Raw genomic sequence first — 24,178 nt, 5'->3', positions numbered from 1 at the left:
TGGAGAAGTGTTTTCGTGGCTCTCTCTGTTGGTTTTGGGATATATGAGAATATATAGGTGAAGAAACTAGGTCGGTGGAGTCACGAGGGGCCCACAAGGGTGGGGCGCGCCCTACCCCCTGGGCGCACCCTCCGTCCTTGTGGCCGCCTCATGCCTTCTCTGACTTGCACTCCAAGTCCTCTGGATGTCTTCTGGTCCAAGAAAAATCATCGCAGAAGTTTTATTCCGTTTGGACTCCGTTTGGTATTCCTTTTCTGTGAAACTCTAAAACAAGGAAAAAACAAGAACTGGCACTGGGCTCTAGGTTAATAGGTTAGTCCCAAAATAATATAAAATAGCATAATTATGCATATAAAACATCCAAAATAGATAATATAATAGCATGGAACAATAAAAAATTATAGATACGTTGGAGACGTATCAAAGATCCCCCTCTCCGGAGCCCCAAACGGACTCCAAATCTGGCCACTCGATGAAGAACATGAGGTGGCGGCGACTCCGTCTTGTGAAACGCGATAATTCTTTCTTCCTGATTTTATCTCTGAAAATAGGATTTTATAGAGTTGGAATTAGGGTTTGCGGGGCCACCAGGTGGGCTCAACCCACCTAGGCGCGCCAGGAGGGGGGCGTGCCCTGGTGGGTTGTGCTCACCCTGGGGGGCCCCTCCGGTGGTTCTTGGCTCCAATAATTTTCTTTTATTCCATAAAAAACTCCAAAAAGTTTCGTGCCATTCCGAGAACTTTTATTTCTGCACAAAAATAACACCATGGTAGTTCTACTGAGAACAGCGTCAGTCCAGGTTAGTTTCATTCAAATCATGCAAATTAGAGTCCAAAACAAGAGGAAAAGTACATACGACAGAGACATTTCACGCGTCGACCCCACCCGCCACCTTTGGTAGCCGGGCGTGCCGCCACCGCTGGCCCCGGCGCCAGCAACAACAACAGACGATTGAGGGAGGAGATCAGCCGCTCTACTTGATCTAGGGTTCGGGCCTCCAGAGTCGCTCGCGCACGCGACTGATACGTCTCCAACGTATCTGATTTTTCTCATGCTTTTCCTCTTATTTTGGACTCTAATTTGCATGATTTGAATGAAACTAACCCCGGGCTGACGTTGTTCTCAGCAGAACTACCATGGTGTTGTTTTTGTGCAGAATTAAAGGTTCTCGGAATGGAACAAAACTTTGTGAGGATTTTTTATATCAATAATAAGAATTTCTGGAACCAAGACCCACCACAGAGGGGCCTTGGGTGGGCACAACCCACCAGGGCGCGCCGCCCTCTCCTGGCGCGCCCAGGTGGGTTGTACCCGCCTAGTGGCCCCGTTGACGACCCCCCTGATACTATAAATCACATGTTTCTTGAAAAAATCAGGGAGAAAGAATTATCACAATCCACGATATGGAGCCGCCGCTAGGCCCTGTTCTTCCTCGGGAGGGCAGATCTGGAGTCTGTTTGGGACTCTAGAGAGGGGGGTCTTCGTTCTTCGTCATCACCAACCCTTCTCCATCGCCAATTCCATGATGCCCCCACCGGGAGTGAGTAATTCCTTCGTAGGCTCGCTGGTCGATGAGGAGTTGGATGAGATTCATCATGTAATCGAGTTAGTTTTGTTAGGGCATGATCCCTGGTATCCACTATGTTCTTAGTTTGATGTTGCTATGACCTTGCTATGCTTAGTGCTTGTCACTTTGGGCCCGGGTGTCATGATTTCAGATATGAACCGTTTATGAATTCATCATTATATCCATGTTTTAGATCCGATCTTGCAAGTTATAGTCATCTACTGCGGTTATGATCCGGCAACCCCGGAGTGACAACAACCGGGCCCACTCCTGGTGATGATCGTGGTTTGAGGAGTTCATGTATTCACTTTGTGTTAATGCTTTCTTCCAGTTCTCTATTAAAAGGTGGCCTTAATATCCCTTAGTTTCCAATATGGAACCCACTTCCACGGGAGGGTAGGACAAAAGATGTCATACAAGTTCTTTTAATAAAGCATGTATGACTATTTACGGAATACATGCCTACATTATATCGATGAAATGGAGCTAGTGCCCATCGCCCTAGGTTATAACTGTCTCATGATGAATATCATCCAACAAGTCACCGATCCAATGCCTACGAACTTTTCCATATTGTTTCTGCTAAGTTACTACTGCTATCATCATTGTTACACTTGCTACAAAATTACTGCTATCACTGCTACTATTACTATTGCTGCTGTCACTACTATCAAAACTATCAAACTGCTTTTCTACTGATCACTTTGCTGCAGATAATTAATCTCCAGGTGTGGTTGAATTGAGAACTCAGTCGCTAATACCGTCAAATATTCTTTGGCTCCCCTTGTGTCGAATCTATAAATTGGGGTTGAATATTTACCCTCGAAAACGGTTGCGATCCCCTATACTTGTGGGTTATCAAGACCTTTTTATGGCGCCGTTGCCGGGGAGCATAGCTATATTTGTTGAGTCACTTGGGATTATTATCATATTATCACTATGAAGAATCTAAAGGATCCAAAGACTAAGATATTTCCCTCAAGGACGAGGGGAGGTAAGGAACTGCCATCCAGTTCTGCTTTAGATTCACCTTCTATTATGAGTAAACTTGCAACACCACCACATGTTATTAATTCTGATATGTCGCAAGTTATTGATGATGCTACTTCTACTATGAATGATGCTAGTACCTTGCTTCATAATGATGATGTGCCACTTGGTGAATTTCTTGATAAACAAATTGCTAGAGTTATACAACATGACATTGTTGAATCTGATGTGAGCTTGAAACTGAATCTCTTGAAACACCTGCTAGAACTAGCCCTCCTAGATATGAATTGCCTAAGGTACCAGAAGGTTATGTTATGAGTGAAGAAGCAACTAGAGATATTCTTGCTTGCAATGATAGAGATGATCTAGATAAATTACTACACAAAGTATAAAGAAAAATATCTAAATGCTAGAATGAAGTGTGATCCTAAGTTTGCTACTTCACCTATCTTTATTGATGACAAGGATTATGAACTCTCTATCGACCCAGAGTTGATTACTCTGGTTGAATCTGATCATTTCCATGGTTATGAAACTGAAACTGTTGTGGCACATCTTACTAAGTTGAATGATATAGCCACCCTTTTTACTCATGATGATAAAACTCGCTATTACTTTATTCTCAAATTATTTCCTTTCTCATTAAAGGGTGATGCTAAAGCTTGGTACAATACTCTTGCTCATGGTTGTGTGCATAGTCCCCAGGATATGGTTTATTACTTCTCTGAAAAATATTTTCCTCCTCATAAGAAACAAGCCGCCTTACATGAAATATTTAACTTTGTGCAAACTAAAGAAGAGAGTCTCCCACAAGCTTGGGGGAGGCTTTGCCAGTTACTTAATGCTTTGCCTAATCATCCTCTTAAGAAAAATGAAATACTTGATATCTTCTATAATGGACTAACTGATGCTTCTAGGGACTTCCTAGAAAGTTGTGTTGGTTGTGTTTTTAGGGAACAAACTGTTGGACAAGCTGAGGAATTATTGAATAACATATTGAAAAATTATGATGATTGGACTATTCCTGAACCACCGCCTAAACCCACTCCGAAGAAGAGTGGTATATTATATCTCAGTCCTGAAGATATGCAAGAGGCAAAGAAATCTATGAAGGAAAAAGGTATTAAAGCTGAGGATGTTAAAAATTTACCTCCTATTGAAGAAATACATGGGCTTAATACACCACCAATGCCTAAGGTGGTAGAGGTAAATTCTCTTATGAAGTTTAATTATAATGACAATCCTCACAATATGCATCCTAGTCAATGCCTTTATGAGTTTGAAAACTACATTAGAAAACAAGACCACTTCAATGCAAATGTTATGAAACAATTGATATACACTTGATATGATTGCTCGCTTGAGTGACTTGTTATTTAGAATATCAAATGATGTTAGAGTTGTTGGAAAACATGCTTCTATGGTTCAAACTCAATTAGAACAAGTTGCTAAATCACAAAGAGAATTGCTTGATGAAATGAATCATAATATGCATGACTTTTCTCTTAGAGTTGCAACTAGAGGAGGTAGAATGACTCAGGAACCACTTTATCCTGAGGAACGCCCTAAAAGAATTGAACAAGATCCACAAAGATCTAACACTAGTGCACCTAGTCCTTCTAGAAAGAAAAAGAAAAGGAAAAATGATAGGACTTTGCACACTTCTAGTGAACCTGAAATAGAAAAACCTCCTGATAATGATAATGAAATTTCTATCTCTGATGCTGAAACTCAATCTGGTAATGAACACTCACCTAATGATAATGAAAAAGATAATCATGAGGTTCATGAAGACTCTCAACCAACCAATGAAAAAGAACCAGATAATGATGTTGAGATGGAACCACCTGTTGATCTTGATAACCCACAAGCTAAAAATAAAAGATATGACAAAAGAGACTTTGTTGCTAGAAAACACAGTAAAGAAAGGGAACCGTGGGTTCAAAAACCTATGCCTTTTCCACCCAAGTCAACTAAAAAGAATGATGATGAAGAATTTGAACGCTTTGCTGAAATGTTGAGGCCGGTCTTTTTGCGGACTCGCTTGACTGATATCTTGAAAATGCCTCCTTATGCAAAGTATATGAAAGACATCATCACTAATAAGCGAAAAATACCGGAAGCTGAAATCTCCACTACGCTTGCTAATTACACTTTTAAAGATGGAGTACCTAAAAAACTTGGAGATTCGGGAATACCAACTATACCTTGCTCTATCAAAAAGAATTATGTGAAAACTGCTCTGTGTGATTTAGGAGCTGGTGTTAGTGTTATGCCTTTCTCTTTATATAAAATACTTGACTTGAATAAACTCACACCTACTGAAATATCTTTGCAAATGGCTAAAAATCAACTGCCATACCTATCGGTATATGTGAGGATGTGCCTGTTGTTGTTGCTAATGTTACTATTTTGACTGACTTTGTTATACTTGAGATGCCCGAGGACGACAGCATGTCGATTATCCTTGGTAGACCCTTCTTGAATACTGCAGGGGATGTTATTGATTGCAATAAAAGCAAGGTCACTTTTCATATTAATGGCAATGAGCACACGGTGCACTTTCCGAAGAAACAATTCCAAGCAAATAGTATTAATGTTATTGAAAAATCTCCGACAATCACTATTGGAAGTTTCCAAATACTTCTACCTACTGTCAAAAAGAAATATGAAATGCTTACTGTTGGGGAAATGCATATCCCCATTGAGGTAACTTAGTGGTTTACGAAAGTTCTTCGGTTTCATGTTAATCGAAAGTGGTTGTTAATAAGACTTGATCAACCTTATTAATGGATCATTTTTGAACGGTGTGAAGTTGATGAATTTAGTAAGCACTACTTTCTATCCCTACTTTTTATTCTCTATTTTTATTAGTTAAATAAAATAATATACCATGTTTTGTCTGTTTTATGAATTTCTCGTGCAATAAAAAATGACCCAAAAATAAAAGTTCTCAGAATACCCTGAAAATTTAATACAATGTTTTCTGAATATTTGAGAATTTTTGGTGCAAATAACATCAGAGGGAGGTGCACTAGGTGGGCACAACCCACCTGGGCGCGCTAGCACCCCAGGTGCGCCCTGGTGGGTTGTGGTCCCCACATGGGCCCTCTCACTTATATCTTCATGCCACATCATCACTTACCTCCAGAAAAAACCTTTGCTCTCTCTCTCTAGTGTTCTTAAGCTCAAACCCACGGATTTTGATCTCTTTGCTCGAAGCTCCGTTTCCGAAAATGTTTCGGGGGATTGTTGCTTGGTATGTGACTCCACCATTTGTCCAATTAGTTTTTGATTTAGTTGTTTATACTTTAAATAATTAGCTACTCTTGGTGCTGTTGTAGATGTGCTTGCATGTTGAATTCTTAGTGTTCTAAGTAGTTTGAATGCTTGCTATGGCTTCTATGTATCCCTCTGAGTAGTTGCTATCAATCTTACAAAGTTTGGTTGACAAATTTTTGTCACTCCAAAATGTTTATTTTCATAAAATTGTACGCGAACATGAATATTTTCAGGAAGTTTGGCTCTAAGAAGAACTCCAAGGGTGTTATTGGGGAGTTTTCTGACAATGATCTCCACCCTCGGAGGTTGGTAGAAGTACGGCCGTGCGACTGGCCGCACACCCCGTTCCTGGAAGAGGATGGAATTCTTGAGGAGTTCATGCAATATATTGCTAATGCCGGCCTCACCGACTTCATCGCAGATGAGCATGACTAGCACCACATCCTCACAAACGTCTTTGTTCAGAGCTTTACTTTCTTGCCTAAAAATAATCCTCCTGAAGTGAGCTTTAATTTATATGCTAAAAACCATCAGATACCACTTACTGAGTTTTGTGACATATGCATGATTCCGTCTGATGGAAGCTTGGTTGCGCCTAGGCCGACCGAGTTTGAGGATTTTTACCGCACTCTGATCGTGGGTGATGAGAGAGGAGTGGCAGCCATCACTGCCACTGGCTTACATTTTCCTGTTGTTCGTTACTTTGCACTTTTTATTACCAAATGTTTGCTTGCTAGGGAGAAGGTGGGTGCACTTAGTTCACCAGACCTTGTTGTTTTACGTCATGCATTAGAACGCGGCGACACTTATAGCTTGGGAGCTATTGTGGCTCGTCACCTCCATCTTAATAAATCTAAGGGCAAAATACATGGTGGGATTTATGCTACTCGCTTGGCGGCTCACTTTGAGGTTGAGATACACCCATGATTTCCCCCTGACCAAAGTTTACCTAGACCGTCCAACCATGGATCACCACCATTTTACTAATATAGAATCTCCTCACATCCCTATTCTGTATAACCTGGTTTTTAGTGTGAGGACTCGTGATGTTATTCCATTACCTGCTCCTGCTTTATTTGATTCTTCTGTCAGGGGCGGATATAGGATTATGCCTGCAGATATCATCACCTACCGAAATGCTCAGGCTGCTGCGGAAGCGGTATAGCAAGCCCCCCCCCCCAGCACTCGGACGAGTGGATGCCCGCTCCTCAGCACCCCTACTACCCTCCAGGCTACTGACCAATTACCAACTTAGGCCAAAAGCCTAAGCTTGGGGGAGTATGTGTTTCTCACCGACATTACATTCATGCATATCATCCCATTTGTCGGTGCTCATACTTTTTCATTGTATCATCCATGCTTAGATTTATTTCCTTGCTTTCTCCTTGTGTGTTTGAAAAACTTTAGAAAAACCCAAAAAAAATTAGTTGTAGTTAATTTACTTTCTATGCATGCTTAGTAGTAGTACTAAAAAGAAAAACCAAAAAGATTTTCTTGTTCTTCTTTTGCTTGTTGGGAGCTTTCTCGTGTAAATAGTTTTTCTCGTTTTTGCATTTCCCTTTTATTTGCTTGTTGAACAAAACCAAAAACTCCAAAAATATTTCAGTGTGTTTCTCTGAATTTCTTTTCTTTTATTCGAGTTGTACTGACGAGAAGACCGCAATGAAAATGTTGAGTGGCTTTCATATGAATAATTGTTGAACTAATAAGAGCCCATTTTACCTTGTCTTCTTCTATTGAATAATATGTTTGCAGATTCCAGCTTAGTCCATGGCACTCTTGCACTATTATTATTTTCATATCATTCGGTCATGCAAGTGAAAGGCAATAATGACGACATTCGATGAACTGGTCGTGGCAAAGAGAAACTGGTATGAACTCGACTTGTCTTGTCTATGTAAATATGTTTAACCTAGCATCCATGCTTCAACCCATTATGATTAAACATGTTTGCAATGACAATTAGAGATTATAGTTTCTCATGCCATGCATAAGTAGCTGGGAGTTAATAATGATTTATCTTGGATATCAATATAGTGTTAAGATGATTGTGATGTAGTATGATGATATGGTATCCTCCTCTGAATGTTCAAGTGGCTTGACTTGGTACATGTTCATGCATGTAGTTGAATCAAAACCAACATGGCCTCTATAATGCTTATGTTTATGGTGTCCATATCCTACTCATGCTAGTGTCTAATGTTACTTATGCATAATGCATGGTTATGATCGTTGTTGCTCTCTAGCTGGCCGCTTCTCAATCTAAATTGTTAGCCTTCACCTGTACTAAGTGGGGATTCTTCTTGTACATCAAAAACCTTGAACCCAAAGTTATTCTAGATGAGTCCATCATACCTACCTATATACGGTATTACCCTGCCGTCCTAAGTAAATTTGCATGTACCACCTCTAACAACTTTTAAAAAATTATCCGTTTTGTGTGCCTGGATCGTTCATGGAATGATAGGAGGTGGTCGATATCTTCTGTGCTAAGCGGGTTATTCTCAGGTCGAGTGTTTATTCACTCGCCATCACACGAGAAAATGGGCGGTAATAGGGATGACCGGTCCCAAACTGCAAACATGAAAAAGAGTTCATCTCTGAAATAATTAAACAAAAACTCCCAATGGAGTCAAAACCTTTACTTTTACCGCTTGGGAACCGCCACTAGCGTGCTTAGCATGGAAGATGTTGATAACTGATGGTCGTGAAGTGAATAAGAAAGGTGCATGTCTCAAAATATCATTTATCTCTGTTTTAAAAATTGAGCTCTGGCACCTCTGCAAATCAGTGCTTCCCTCTGTGAAGGGACTTTCTATTTACTTTTATGTTGTGTCATCACCTTCTAACAAACAAGCGTCAGAAACTGAGTAGAGCACAAAGGTCATGATTTATGCATTGTGTGTAGCTAGTGTTGGGTGCGTCATGGCTGGATCTTTTCTACCATGAATTACAATGTTTAGTCACTGCTTGAACTTTGGAGGTGCTCTGCATTTATGTTTTGCGGTCTCAGAAAGGGCTAGCGAGATACCATTATTGTCATATTATATCATGGTTGTTTTGACAACGTGTTGTCGTTTGAGATATCTTATTATTGCTTGCTAGCTGATTATGTCATTGATATGAGTCATTATAATCTTTAAGAGTTATTGTCGACATGGTTAGTTATAATGTTGGCTGAAAACCTGGGTGCTATTTAAGCTTATTTATGCAAACAAGAGCAAAAGAGTTCGTAAAAGTTTTTCTTTCTCACTTTCAGTTTATCAACTGAATTTCTTGAGGACAAGCAAAGGTTTAAGCTTGGGGGAGTTGATACGTCTCCAACGTCTCCAACATATCTACTTTTTCTCACGCTTTTCCTCTTGTTTTGGACTCTAATTTGCATGATTTGTATGAAACTAACCCTGGACTGACGTTGTTTTCAGCAAAACTATCATGGTGTTGTTTTTGTGCAGAAATAAAAGTTTTCGGAATGGAACGAAACTTTGCGAGGATTTTTTATATCAATAATAAGAATTTCTGAGCCAAGACCCACCAGAGAGGGGCCCCTAGGTGGGCACAACCCACCAGGGCGCGCCCCCTCTCCTGGCGCGCCAGGTGGGTTGTACCCACCTGGTGGCCCCGCTGACGACCCCCCTGATACTATAAAATCACATATTTCCAGGAAAAAATCAGGGAGAAAGAATTATCGCGATCCACGAGACGGAGCTGTCGCGAGGCCCTGTTCTTCCTCAGGGGGCAGATCTGGAGTCTGTTTGGGACTCCGAAGGGGAGGTCTTCGTTCTTCGTCATCACCAACCCTTCTCCATCGCCAATTCCATGATGCTCCCCACCGGGAGTGAGTAATTCCTTCGTAGGCTCGCTGGTCGGTGAGGAGTTGGATGAGATTCATCATGTAATCAAGTTAGTTTTGTTAGGGCCCGATCCCTAGTATCCACTATGTTCTTAGATTGATGTTGCTATGACTTTGCTATGCTTAATGCTTGTCACTTTGGGCCCGGGTGCCATGATTTTAGATCTGAACCGTTTTTGAATTCATCATTATATCCATGTTTTAGATCCGATCTTGCAAGTTATAGTCACCTACTGCGGTTATGATCCGGCAACCCCGGAGTGACAACAACCGGGCCCACTCCCGGTGATGACCGTAGTTTGAGGAGTTCATGTATTCACTTTGTGTTAATGCTTTGTTCTGATTCTCTATTAAAAGGAGGCCTTAATATCTCTTAGTTCCCAATATGGACCCCGCTGCCACGGGAGGGTAGGACAAAAGATGTCATGCAAGTTCTTTTAATAAAGCATGTATGACTATTTACAGAATACATGCCTACATTATATCGATGAACTAGAGCTAGTGTCGTATCACCCTAGGTTACAACTGTCTCATGATGAATATCATCCAACAAGTCAACGATCCAATGCCTACGAACTTTTCCATATTGTTTATGCTAAGTTACTACTGCTATCAAAACTGTTACACTTGCTACAAAATTACTACTATCACTATTACTATTACTATTGTTGTTGTCACTACTATCAAAACTACCAAACTACTTTGCTACTGATCACTTTGCTGCAGATAATTAATCTCCAGGTGTGGTTGAATCAACAACTCAGCTCTAATACCTTCAAATATTCTTTGGCTCCCCTTGTGCCGAATCTATAAATTTGGGTTGAATATTTACCCTTGAAAACTGTTGCAATCCCCTATACTTGTGGGTTATCAGCGACTCGGGGGGCGGAGGGGGTCGTTCTCCTATAGCTACATTGTAACTAACTAGCTAGACGGTTAATTAGATCCATTTATTTTGAGAACGAAGGGTCAAATCAACAAGTAGCCATTAATGCTTAATAATTGCCCCTATTTTCTTTCATCGAATCCCTGCCTCGCCTACGGCTGCATGCAATTCATTAGCCTAGTCTATAGCAACCACTCCTGGTTCAAACCTCCACTAAATCAAAATTTTATTTGACTTTCCTAGCCACACTAAAAAAAAATCTTACCAAAATCTAGATATGGAGTGTAAGGTATATGTCAGGGCATGATTGATGTTGAACCACTAGAATATGAATGTCCCAGTTGCAATGCGCGGGGCAATTATCTAGTGCCTCTTCAAGATCACACATGGTTAGACTTGTCGTGATTGTTCATGACATGACTGCGCCGCTCCATGGGTGTTTTATAGGAACCTTAACCCTCCCCTCCTTGTTTTCGTTGGAGTACAGGCTAAGCTTGCACAGTCAATGATGATGGCGAGGCAGCCTCCTCATGTGTCACCCGTCGGCGTGTGCGCTCGTTGTGGGGAGGCTCGACCTCATGGGTTTTGCACAACACTACAACCTTTGACGACTCTCTAGACGGTGATACTCCAACATTATGATGCATCTTTATGTCTTTCTTGTTGCGCGTTGGCGGCCTTCGTGGACTTTGGTCCATTGTCTCTGTCTCGCCTAGTATGTTGATGGTGGTCCTGCTCTACACTCTTTGATGGATGTGCATTGCTTGTGACAATGACATACCCCCACTCGCACCGCACCCTGACAGATTCGGGTGTGCTCTGATAGATCTGACTCACCAGCAGCTGGTGACGAGGTTTGTAGAGGCTCCCATGTGAAATTGGTGCATTTGCAGCGTTCGGGGTGTGCGGACCAACGGGATTGTAACGCCCTCGATGCGGCTATATCTCCTACGTGTCGAAGCATGACTTAGAGGCATAACTGCATTGAAAGCAATGTCGCAAGTAAGGCAATCTTCACAACATTCCATGTAACATAGATAATAAAAGGGGAAGGTACATAGTTGGCTTACACTCGGCACGTCAAACAAAGTACATAAATAGCATTACATCATCCAATCACTCATGGCCCGACTACGGTGCCAAAATAAAAGATCAACCCAACATGCGACACGGTCCCGATCACCCCAAATGGGCACCACTACTGATCATTAGGGAAAGACACGTAGTATCGGCGTGAGTCCTCGTCGAACTCACACTTGAGCTCAAGCGCGTCTTCTGGAACGGAGTCATCGGGCCCTGCATCTGGTTTGGAAGTAATCTGTGAGCCACAGGGACTCAGCAATCTCGCACCCTCGCGATCAAGACTATTTAAGCTCATAGGTAAGGCAAGGTAAAGTATGAGGAGCTGCAGCAAGCGACTAGCATATATGGTGGCTAACCTATTCGCAAATGAGAGCGAGAAGAGAAAGCAATGCACGATCGAATAACTAGAGAGCAACCTGCGACAAGCATTACTTCAACACAGTGTTCGCTTCCCGGACTCCGCCGAGAAGAGACCATCACGGTAACACACACAGTTGATTCATTTTAATTAAGTTAAGGTTCAAGTTATCTACAACCGGATGTTAACAAATTCCCATCTGCCCATAACCGCGGGCACGACTTTCGAAAGTTCAAATCCGTGCAGGGGAGTCCCAACTTAGCCCATGACAAGCTCTCACGGTCAACGAAGGAATAAACCTCCTCCCGAGACATTCCGATCAGACTCGGTATCCCGGTTCTACAAGACACTTCGACAAGTTAAAACAAATCCAGCAACACCACCCGAATGTGCCGACAAATCCCGATAGGAGCTGCACATATCTCGTTCTCAGGGCACACTTAGATTGTCTAAACTTCCGGTAGGCCGGCCTCGCCGCTCCGGCGAGGCACCGCCGCCCCGGCGCCACCACCGCTCCGCCGCCGACGCCCCCATCGCCGGTGTCCCTCACCGCCGCCTCCACCGCGCCGCCCAAGTCCCACGCCGGCCGGCCCCCGCTTCCCCGTCGAGCTCCGGCGGTCAACCTCCTCCCCGGTGAACAGTTTCCGGCGAGCCTCGAAGTCCACGCCCGATTGGATCTGGATCTGAGAAAATATCTCGGTTGACTTTTTTGCCCGAAACCCTAATTATTTGGCATTGTTCATCGCATCGTAACTCCACATCCGTAGCTCCGTTTTGGGCATATAGCATATCAAAATGTTCGTGTCAGAGAGCACATCATTTCATCTCATTGTGTCATTTTCATTTGAGTTCATCTTGATGCCCGAAATGCTGTTGGAAGAGTGCTATTTGAGTTAATTATCAGATCTGCTGCTCCAAATAGCTATTTGTCATTTTTGCCATGATTATTGTGTGCATGATATGCCCCTGATCTCTACATGTGTTTTGTCATATGCTTTGCCATCTTTCCAGAGGTGCAATCCATGTATTTTTGTGATGTGTGTGGTGACTAGCACAAGCTTGCAAAGTGGAGCATTCATTAATGCTGATTTCAGGGACAGCAATTCCACTAAGTCCTTGATCTGTTTTTATCAATATGCCATATGTTCATGTTGTTTCCTAGTGATCCGTGCCTCTTTTGAGGATGATCAGTAAGGATGTTTTGTTAATCTTGTAGTGCTCTATCCATCCATGTCTTTGTTTGCAATTTTGGAGCACCCTAGCTTGAGTCAATCGAGCTCTACTTTTACTATTTCGTGAATCTGGGCAGATTGTCTACTTGTTAGCGATTTTGCCGAGGACGTTGTAGTTGAACCGTTCATGCTATGTTGTTGTTCTTGCCATGTCTAGCTTGTATAATGTGTATTATTGACGTGTGTATGCTTAGATTGTCATGCCATGCTCTGTAGTGAGTGCATCGAGCTCATAAACATGCCTACTTGATATCTGATTTGCATGCTCCAGTTTTTCTCTATGTCTGTGAGTTGTTTATGTTTTTGCCATGTTCACATGCTTGCAATTGTATTTTCTGATCCCTTTTGTCTCAAGGTCACTAAGGGACTTTTGTTAAGATCTTTGGGTAGCTCCATGCCATGCTTTACTTTTTCATGTTCAGGTCCTGTAGCATATAGTTTTCATGCTCCAAAGTGTGCTACCTGATCTGAAATTCCAGACAAGTGCTAATTTCACTAAGTCTGAAATCTGTTTACCAAATGCCTTTTTGCCATGCTTGTTTGAACCTGTTAATGGATGAATTGGCCGTAGCTCAGTGTTCATCTTTTGTTAAGCTTCATGAATGGATCCCTGCCATGTATTTTGTTGTCATGTTTCGGTGTTGTAGCATATTTAGCTTGTTGCATTTAGATGGCTACTTGCTGTTTATCGCAGACCGGGGCCATATTTGAATTGCTTGCCATTTCCAAACCGTGTATCCGATTCCGGCGTTCTTTATATCGTTTTCAAGCGAAATCACCTCACCTTCCCAGTGGCACACTTGGATTTCCAAGTTGAGGCCAGTTCATTCATTCCTTGTCAAATCTTGCATATGCATCGCATATCGCATCCCGCATAGCATACCATCTTTGCATCATATTCTTTGAGCTTTGCACGTGGTTGATTGTGTCCTTGTTGCTTGTTTGTCTTGTGTGGGTAGAGCCGGGAGACGAGTTCGCTAACGAGGAGCCCGTTGAGTTTGCTTTCGAGGATCCAGTCAACTCTGACAACTTTGCAGGCAAGATGATCATACCCTCGAAATCACTTCTATCTTTGCTTTGCTAGATGCTCGCTCTTTTGCTATGCCTATGCTACGATGCCTACCACTTGCTTATCATGCCTCCCAAATTTCCATGTCAAACCTCTAACCCACCATGTCCTAGCGAACCGTTGATTGGCTATGTTACCGCTTTGCTCAGCCCCTCTTATAGCGTTGCTAGTTGCAGGTGAAGATTGGAGTCCGTTCCTTGTTGGAACATTATTTTCTTGTTGGGATATCATTATATTATCTTGTTATCTTAACGCATCTATATACTTGGTAAAGGGTGGAAGGCTCGGCCTCTCGCCTAGTGTTTTGTTCCACTCTTGCCGCCCTAGTTTCCGTCATATCGGTGTTATGTTCCCGGATTTTTGCGTTCCTTACGCGGTTGGGTTATAATGGGAACCCCTTGATAGTTCGCCTTGATTAAAGCTTTTCCAGCAATGCCCAACCTTGGTTTTACCATTTGCCACCTAGCCTCTTTTTCCCTTGGGTTTCCGAAGCCCGAGGGTCATCTTATTTAACCCCCCCGGGCCAGTGCTTCTCTGAGTGTTGGTCCACCTCGTCAGCCGCCGGTGGCCACCAGGGGCAACTCTGGGCTGGCCTACCGGAAGTTTAGACAATCTAAGTGTGCCCCGAGAACGAGATATGTGCAGCTCCTATCGGGATTTGTCGGCACATTCGGGCGGTGTTGCTGGATTTTTTTTTAACTTGTCGAAGTGTCTTGTAGAACCGGGATACCGAGTCTGGTCGGAATGTCTCGGGAGGAGGTCTATTCCTTCGTTGACCGTGAGAGCTTGTCATGGGCTAAGTTAGGACTCCCCTGCAGGGATTTGAACTTTCGAAAGCCGTGCCCGCGGTTATGGGCAGATGGGAATTTGTTAACGTCCAGTTGTAGATAACTTGAACCTTAACTTAATTAAAATGAATCAACTGTGTGTGTTACCGTTATGGTCTCTTCTCGGCGGAGTCCGGGAAGCGAACACTATGTTGGAGTAATGCTTGTCGCAGGTTATTCTCTAGTTATTCGATCGTGCATTGCTTTCTCTTCTCGCTCTCATTTGCGAATAGGTTAGCCACCATATATGCTAGTCGCTTGCTGCAGCTCCTCATACTTTACCTTGCCTTACCGATGAGCTTAAATAGTCTTGATCGCGAGGGTGCGAGATTGCTGAGTCCCTGTGGCTCACAGATTACTTCCAAACCAGATGCAGGGCCGGATGACTCCGTTCCAGAAGACGCACTTGAGTTCAAGTGGGAGTTCGACGAGGACTCACTCCGATACTACATGTCTTTCCCTGATGATCAGTAGTGGTGCCCAGTTGGGGTGATCGGGACTGTGTCGCATGTTGGGTTGATCTTTTATTTTGGCACCGTAGTCGGGCCATGAGTGATTGGATGATGTAATGCTATTTATGTACTTTGTTTGACGTGGCGAGTGTAAGCCAACTATGTACCTTCCCCTTTTATTATCTATGTTACATGGGATGTTGTGAAGATTGCCTTACTTGCGACATTGCTTTCAATGCGATTATGCCTCTAAGTCGTGCTTCGACACGTAGGAGATATAGCCGCATCGAGGGCATTACAAGTTGGTATCTGAGCCGACCCTCGCGGTTACACGAATGTTTGCGGACAGGTGCGCGGTCATGTTGTTCAAGACGTTTGTGACCCGTCGTGGCACCCGGCATGGCACATGTACCGGACTGGAAGCACAGACGTTTGTGCCAAGAGGGAACGTTCCTGTGGCCCAACGAGGACGTCGGTTCCTCTGAGTGGGGGTGTACGTGATAGACTGGCTTATTAGGGATGATAGACTACTCATATCAATAAGAAATTCCTTCTTTTTCCGGAGCCCATTCATACAGAACTCCAAAGTTAAGCGTGCTCAGCTTGGAGTAGTGTCAGGATGGGTGACCGACCGGGAAGTTGCTCTCGGGTGCGCACGAGTGAGGACAAAGTGCGCAGAAAAGACTAGTATTGATCTGTGGGGCCAGTCTAGATCCCGCCAGGAGTAACGACCACCGGCGAGTGTGTCCGAGGCTCTATGTGGCTTTTTGTTGTTGGGGGATGTAAGAGAAGGTATTTGGGTTGTATGTGGTTGGGGGTTGTGTTGCTCTATGTGGCTTTTTGTTGACCATAGGTGTTGGCACTCATGGGCATTGCTCTCCTCATTTGGAGTTGTCGTGGAGATCTACAACATCCTCCACCCAGAACCAGATGTTTAGTCTTCAGGAGGAAACCTAGGATCTATATTTGTCGGATCTAACGACGATGTCATGTCTGACATCATTATCTTATTGGAGTGTCGTCTTTTAAGACCTTCATCCCTTTTAACATTCCTTATGGTTTGGACACATGTTTCATCACAACTGGCAAGAGATCGACAGATAATGTTGATTGGTGGTGTGACGACTTGTGTGGCAAAGATGGTGACCTATGACGTATGGATCACGACAAGGGCTACGTGGTTGGCTCTGCAACGTGTCCCATGGATTCTCGTACTCTATTCTTTGTGTCACGGTGGAATCAAACCTCTTGGCATCATCCGACCGGCGACGATGAGCTTGCGATAGACGGATTGGTTGTGGTGGTTGGATTGGCGCAACTTTTGCTTGTCTCGCCTTCGAAGCTCATCGCCAAAATCAGAGTTGCCTATCACCAAATGCATGCCAAAGGTGGGTAAAGCTCAAGGTTGTCAGAATCGCGATTTTGAATTGGATCGGAGCTTCGATGGTAGGATGACAAATCGTAGAATCTTCACTATCAGAATTTTAGAAACGTAGATTCTAAGAACTGAAATCGTAGAATCATAAGGGTTAGTTTGGATCGTAAAGTCATAAAATCGTATGACAGAATCGTGATTCTGACAACCTTGGTAAGGCTTGACGTGTATGGGTTCTATTCTTCTTCTTCTTCTTCTTCTTCTTCTTCTATATCAGGTTTGTGGACGCTTGAATTTATGATTTATCCGGGGTTTTCATAATTAATCAGACAATATTCTTCTGAATGCATAGATAATTTTGTTGCCTCGATAGGATTTTCCTTCATAACTTTTTTTCACAACTCGATAGGAGAAACGAACTTGTTCACCACATGGAAGCACCCTCCCACCGGGGTTTCGGGCAATGTGGCCGAAATCATATGCGTCGCACGCTTGACACATGTGTTGATGTCACGAGGAAGATCCTCCGATCAGTGTAGTCGCACGTAGTCTTGGCCATGGGAAACCCGGCCCGACCGGCCCGACCCAAAAAAGCCCGACCCGGCCCGGCCCGACGCTGCTCCCAGGTCGGGCTCGGGCCTAGATTTTGAGCCCGATGGCCGGGCCTGGGCCCGTCAATTTTGCGATTTTCTGAAAAGGCCCGGCCCGAGGCCCGAGGCCTGCCAGGCTTTTATGTGTTCGGGCCGGGTTTGGGCCTAAAAATCAGGCCCGACGGCCGGGCCAGGTCCGGGCCTGGGTTTTTTGCCTCGGGCTTGGCTAGGCCCGGCCCGAGGTTTGGCCAGATATAGTCGCACGCGCCGCACGCTCCACAAGTCGACATCCCGGGTTCACGCGATGCGAAGACCCTTCCAAATGCCTCTACGCGTCATTTTTGTCATGGTTGGCACACTGCTAGTGTGCACGTCACGCTACCAGTTTACATAATAAGAAAGATATTTTTCCTCTCGTTCAAAAAAAAGATATTTTTTCTATTTAATTAACAACTGAACAAAGTTAACCACTTGCTGGATCAGTCGCCACACCCGTGGAAGCAAGCCATATTTGTGTTTTTCAGCTTGAAAATGAATGGATTCCTTTGTTGTTCACTCACAGCATACAGCTTATCTGGCTCACAAACTGCGTACCATTTCATTTCAGCGTATCTGGTTCATGCAATGTGGTCAAAATCGTACGCGTCGCACGCTTGACACATGTGTTGATGGCACGAGGAAGATCCTCCTACCAGTGTCTATCAGAAGTCGCACGCGCAGCACGCTCGACATCCCGGGTTCACGCGATACGACGACCCTTCCAAATGCCTCTACGCGTCATTTTTGTCACGGTTGGCACACTACCAGTCTGCACGTCACGCTGCTAGTTGACACAATAAGAAAGATAATTTGCCGATTTCATTAGCAGCCGGACAAAGTTAGCCACTTCTGGATCAGTCGCCACACCCGTGTAAGCAAGCCATATTTGTTTTTTTTTTCAGCTTGAAAATGAATGGATTCCTTTGCTGTTCACTCTCAACATAAGCTTATCTGGCTCACAAACTGCTTACCATTTCAGCACAGGGAGAAAAAAGAATTGCACACGGACAGACCAGAATCCTCCATTTGATTTTGTGCTCTCTACAAAACCTATCCAACTTCAAGGAATCCAACAACAGTTGTATAACGGAAGAAAAATCATCTTCCGTGTTCCTCATCCTTCCAGATCAGAACAGTCCCCGCACCCAAATCGATCTACTGCTATGTTACAACATAATAACTTCATTGATAATGGCTACAATTCAAACTGACAGCAAGCAAGACACAGGACGTCATTCGTCTTCGGAGGTCTCGTCGGTTTGCTCATCGGGTTCTTCCTCTGGCAGAGCGGATACGATTGCGGCACAGCAGAAGGAATCGCGGTCCTTCAGGAGGAGGCAGCTTCCTGCCGAGTTCCATTTCAAGTCGACTATCCGGAAATCTGGCAAGGGAATGTTGACACAGCAAGCGCCGGATGGTGTCCACATGTACAGGTGCGGGCTCTCCGTGCACAATACGAGGCGTGGACATGTAGGGTCCCAGGCAGCAGCGCGGATCGGATCTTTCTGCACAAGAACGGCCGCAAGCTCGAGGCGGCAGATGTCCCATATCCAAAGAACAGTAGGCATGTTGTCGTTCCGGGTGAAGAAATAGTGGCTGTCGCTGCTCCACGACAGCATACCTGCACAACGTTTGTAACTTGAAAGGTGAGAGGTATTTCAAGGTTTCTGCACAGAAAGAAACTCTGGATGCAATTGCAATCTTAGCAATGGGGGTTTCTCCGTAAGACAACACACTGATTCTTCAACATTTTTCTGCTAGAATTTTGAGAATCAGCAAGACAAATCACCTAAGGGACTGTTGGTAAGTGTTATTCATCACGTCTATACTGATATTACTTAAAATGGCCTTGCAAGAGGCATGAATTGGAGCAGAAAAAGACAAGTAAAAGCAGCTAACCGATTCCTTGTTTGGGGTTGGGCTTGTCACTAGCTGGTTTCTGTGCTGGCACGGTGATTGGAACATCCATCACAGCATATTTTACTCTAGAACCTCCTTCTGAGCCATTTTCTGATAAACAAAACAGGAAAATTCATTACAGAACAATACAATGAAATAATTGACAAAAGTACACAAAAGGCAGCATACAACGTGTCAGTTTGGTTATGTATGTTCTTGAGCTATTGTGTACATAGTCTCCACAAATCTAGAAAATATTAGAGGAGACCGCCCATCTTAACACCGAGATGGCCTTAAGCTACAATCCATCAATAGTTTTTACTTACACGTGGTGTTGCAAAGTAATGTATTCTCTACACCAAGTCAACACTCAAAGAAAAAGTCCAACATAAATAGAACCGACACTTATTTTGCTGACTATGCAAAGAAACATACCAAGGTGACTCACACTATAGGGTACAATGTTACCAATGTCAAGACTCAAGACATAATAACTAAGTAAAGTAAATACATCTTCAGACGTATCACATTAAATGCCAAAATCAGAAAGGTTAAGCTTACAAGTCTGATAAGACTGTACACACAAAAAAGGATGTCCCAGAATATGCTCTTGTTCAATTTTGTTAGATAGGGTAACATCTTGATGATTTCTTTGGTTAATTCCATAGACCGTGCACAGCCTATTTCAGTTGATAAGGGAACTGCCAAGCAAGAAATGCTAAGAAAATGGTATGATGAATGGGTGAACATAGGGAAACAAGCAATAATGAGTATAAATCCATTTTCGTAATCTTACCAGTGCCATTGTCTCGCATGTTACGAGACAAGCCTTCGCTTAGACATAACTCTGACATATCAAGCTGAAATGGGTCATCCACTTCCTGTGTCATATTTTGTTGTTATAATCAAATGGCATGGACAGTAAAAGTGTAAATATGCTGAGTTCAAACACCAAAACAACAGTAAATCTGCTAAGATGGGAATTAATGATAGGAATAGACAGATTTACCTTAAATACTGCAGCATTATAGGGACTTCGAATCGAGGCTGCATGAGTGAACTCGGCAAAGGTTTTCCATGTCAAATGGTTCAATATTCGCACTGATTGATCATAGCTGCCCACTGCTAAAAATTGTCCACAAGGTGACCAACCAACAGTTTTGACACCTAGCCCACTTTCATATGCTGAATACTTGAACAGGCATCGCCCATCCGGTGAATATATTAGAACCTGCACAAGACATGTTCTTTGAATGATCAGTTTACATTTCACTACCTCAGAATTGTTACCTCTGCACTGAACTATCTCACCTCATTTTTCGTCTAGGACACAAAAGAAGATCTTTAAGAGTTGAATACAAGATTGGTTGAGCTATAAAAATGGAGGGTGCTTTTGAAGGATCGCGCAAGGAATTATTTTTTAAGCCATGGCCCAATATGTTTTAAGGGAAACCATAACCCCGTGTTCCAATTGATCAATCATCAAAAACCAAATTAAACATATAGGTACATGGCATGAACCAAATGCAATAATGTCCTCAAGTACCAGTGGTTGCACAAGAGTAAACTGCTGTGTGCCCTTCAAAAAAAGATAACACGGTGTGGCATGACAACCATGCAACAAATAAGGTAACTCAAGCAACGTCATCTCAATTTAAAAAACTTAGCTATCTTAAGCAAACTAGAAAGATGCGAGGTAAGATCATGAGATACTGTAAATGAAGATAATTATGGAAGAGTACCATAATATAACAAACGGGGTAACTAAAACTGCTGCATAGAGATATACATAAGAATTGGCTACAGTCACAAGCCATAACACATAAAACACCAGGAAGTTTCTGTAGAGATAGCACATGCACCTTGTATTCAAGAAGTGAATCCCAGGCCACAATAGCACTGTCATCAGGCGACCACTCAACACCTGCCAAGTCTAGTGTGTCAACAGCGAATACACCCATTATCTCCCAGGAATGACATGAGAGCAAATTTATGCAATCTTTGCAGTCCCGCCTGGTGCAGATCGCAGCAAACTTCCCATCCTTAGTGAAAGAAACACCTCGGGCTGCATGCTTTGGCCACTGTACATGAACGCAGGCAGTATTTACAAGAGACCATACAGTCAAACGGAGTTGGAACTCTGATGTAGTGAGTATATGACGACTGTCAGGACTCCAGCGAGCATAAGCAATCCCTGCAGATCCTTCATCAATCTTACAGGTCCAGTCAGGCTGGCTCAGCGACCAAGCCTGCACCATTGGCCGCTTGTAAAGTCCACATAGAATGTATTCTGAATCTGGTGCCCACTCCAAAAAGTTTATCTTGTCTACACATGAAAACAACTGCACCACCTGCACAAGCAAGTGAAAGCATGTGTTTACAATTTTTAGTGTCTAGATGTGACTAACATTCTTATAATGACAAGGAGATCACATAAACTTAAGATTCATGCAACTCCTATGGGCACAAAGTTGTAAGGAATTATACATTTTCTTAGGTAATGGATGCAATATGCAAGGTATTACATACATAGCCATTCTTCAAAGTTGAAATGATAACACCAATAATACAGCATGCCACTTTCGCATAAAAGATATAAAAACGTGAAGAACTCATGGAACTTGCATGAATCCAAAAGATAGTAAAGAGTAATCTAGAAGTTACACAATACATTAGACCAATAGTAATGATAACACAAATAAAAGGGTGCATTCTAAGCTGAAAGAGCAGATAGAATTTATATGTGCAGAGCAGATGCACCCATCTAAACCTGAACATGAAAAACAGAACCCCGTATTATCCACTCCCATACCACTCACAACCCAAAATTGACCCCTTAAACAATGTGAAGTCTCGTACTACAGATGTTGTAGGAGACATCAATGTTGAATCATCCAAGACAGTAGCAAGGCAAGTACTAGCTACTTAGGAGCAATCAGGTCGAATCACATTACTTAGTTATAGCAAGTACAGACCTAAAAGACCTAAATGTTTGTCAAGGCGAGAGTCCAGACACGAGTTTGAAGTGTCATGTCGATTCATATGCTATGGCAGGTCGATCTGATTTCAGTCAAAATTGAACTAAGCTGGGATCGATTAAAATTGGGCGCATTCCACGCATCAAGGCGCCCAAATCTGAAGCACGCCAGTTGGCACGAACCTCAAATCCCAGATTCGCCAGCAACTACCCCAAAGGGATGAACCCCAGACCCGCAGCCCAATTCTACGGGGGAGAAACAGGCCGGGTAAATGGTGGCGTGTATACCTTGAGGGTGACGACGTCGCGGACCACGAGGCGGTAGTCGCAGGCGACGGCGAGGAAGCGGGCGTCGGGAGAGAAGCAGCACGGGCCCGTCTGCTTGTACGCCTCCGTGAACTCCATCCCCCCTGCTCGCTCGGCGCCTCCCCCCGGGTCGTCGCGGGAGGGGTGGGGGGGTTGGGGGCGAGCTGAAGGCCTGTCGGTCGCCGGCGACCTGCTCAGGCGAGGTGGGGGTGGGGGGCTGCGTTGGAATGTCGATTTTCCTAGGGTGCGTTTGGTTCCCGGGATAGCCCTGCGAGGACAGGGATAGCGCAGTTTTTTAGGGATAGCAGATGTTTGGTTCGCGGGCGAGAAAGAATATGGACAGCCAGATTCCTGGAATATTCGCTGAAAATCCGGCTCCGCGCGTACGCGAGAATCTCGCGGATATGGACGTCCACCCCGCGCAACCGAAATGTTTTCCGCGGCCCTCGCTCATTCACCATCTCCTTTTTCTTCTATCTCGTTGCGGCGGCGGACACATCAGATCCAACAGCGACGGTGAAGGTGAGTGCGGCGCGGCATGGCTCTCTCCTTCCTTATCTTCCTCTCTGCCATGGCCTCTCTCGTTCCTCTCTTCTCTCCCTAGCTCGAGCTGCAAGACAGCAGAGGCCATGGTGGCGGCGGCGGAGACATGTGAGATTCACGCGCTGCCGCCGGTGTCGTGCGGATCGAGGCAGTTCTCTCGTGCGTCCGCTGGCGACAAAGCGTGGGCATGTGCCTTTGGGAGAGAGGAGGCAAGGCTGCTCCCGTGCGCAGTGGCGGCTGCTCCTGGCGGACGTGCTTGCCTTCTCCCGATCTGGACTCCTACCTTCTCAACGTATGCTTTGAAGAATTTGTCCCCAATAAGAGATGATGTGATCTAAATCGGTGCTTAGTAGGAACAATGCAATGCATATGTATTTAATCAAAAAGTCATTACAATTTCTATCCATCACTCATCCCTCAAACCAAACAAGAACTCGGCTAACCTCACCCACCCAACCAAACAGAAAATAGGGCTATCCCTGTCCAGCTGGTTGGGGATACCAGCAGCCACATTTGTCTGTCCATTGAACCAAACAGAAAACAGAGGCTTTTGAGGGGTTCGTGTTTGGGATTTGAATTCGTTCGGAGGGTGGAGACGTAAAGTCGGAAGTGCGCGTAGTGTAGTACGGACTACGCAACGATATGTCGGTTGGAATTGTACTTTTTTTTTGCGCAGGCTGGAATTACTGTTGTAAAGTAAAATTAGAGGGACTGGTTTTTTTGAGAAAAAAATTAGAGAATTAGAGAGACTGATGATGACAATAGTAATGGAGTGAAGAGTTTTTCCTTAAAAAGAAAAAAAATCATGGATAGAGTGGGTACCGGCCCGAAATTCAATTTGGCTTCCGGG

At 43.9% G+C, this 24,178-nt stretch overlaps 1 protein-coding gene across 1 annotated transcript; it reads right to left on the bottom strand.

Moving 5' to 3' along the window:
- Positions 1 to 18,613: 18,613 nt before the first annotated feature.
- Positions 18,614 to 23,019, bottom strand: LOC123052317 (WD repeat-containing protein WRAP73). Its single transcript, XM_044475458.1, has 6 exons — positions 22,768 to 23,019; positions 21,365 to 21,853; positions 20,512 to 20,733; positions 20,299 to 20,383; positions 19,503 to 19,613; positions 18,614 to 19,224 (listed from the first exon to the last, which is right to left on the bottom strand). The coding sequence occupies exons 1-6, from the start codon at positions 22,882 to 22,884 to the stop codon at positions 18,836 to 18,838; spliced, it is 1,413 nt and encodes a 470-aa protein (XP_044331393.1). The 5' UTR covers positions 22,885 to 23,019; the 3' UTR covers positions 18,614 to 18,835.
- Between the last annotated feature and the right edge of the window lie 1,159 nt (positions 23,020 to 24,178).

Source organism: Triticum aestivum, chromosome 1A (genome assembly GCF_018294505.1).
Source record: "Triticum aestivum cultivar Chinese Spring chromosome 1A, IWGSC CS RefSeq v2.1, whole genome shotgun sequence".
Lineage (NCBI taxonomy): Eukaryota > Viridiplantae > Streptophyta > Magnoliopsida > Poales > Poaceae > Triticum > Triticum aestivum.
The sequence above is the reverse complement of the archived record's forward strand: the minus strand, read 5'-3'. Positions and strand labels throughout refer to the sequence as shown.

What these genes read in the sequence shown, in the direction of transcription:
- LOC123052317 (XM_044475458.1), bottom strand. Translation starts at nt 22,884, where the DNA reads ATGGAGTTCACGGAGGCGTACAAGCAGACGGGCCCGTGCTGCTTCTCT. An exon ending in GCGACGTCGTCACCCTCAAG is followed by an intron (nt 21,854 to 22,767) that starts GTATACACGCCA and finishes TTGCTTGTGCAG; the next exon opens with GTGGTGCAGTTGTTTTCATG. An exon ending in ATTCACTTCTTGAATACAAG is followed by an intron (nt 20,734 to 21,364) that starts GTGCATGTGCTA and finishes TGTCTTGTGCAG; the next exon opens with GTTCTAATATATTCACCGGA.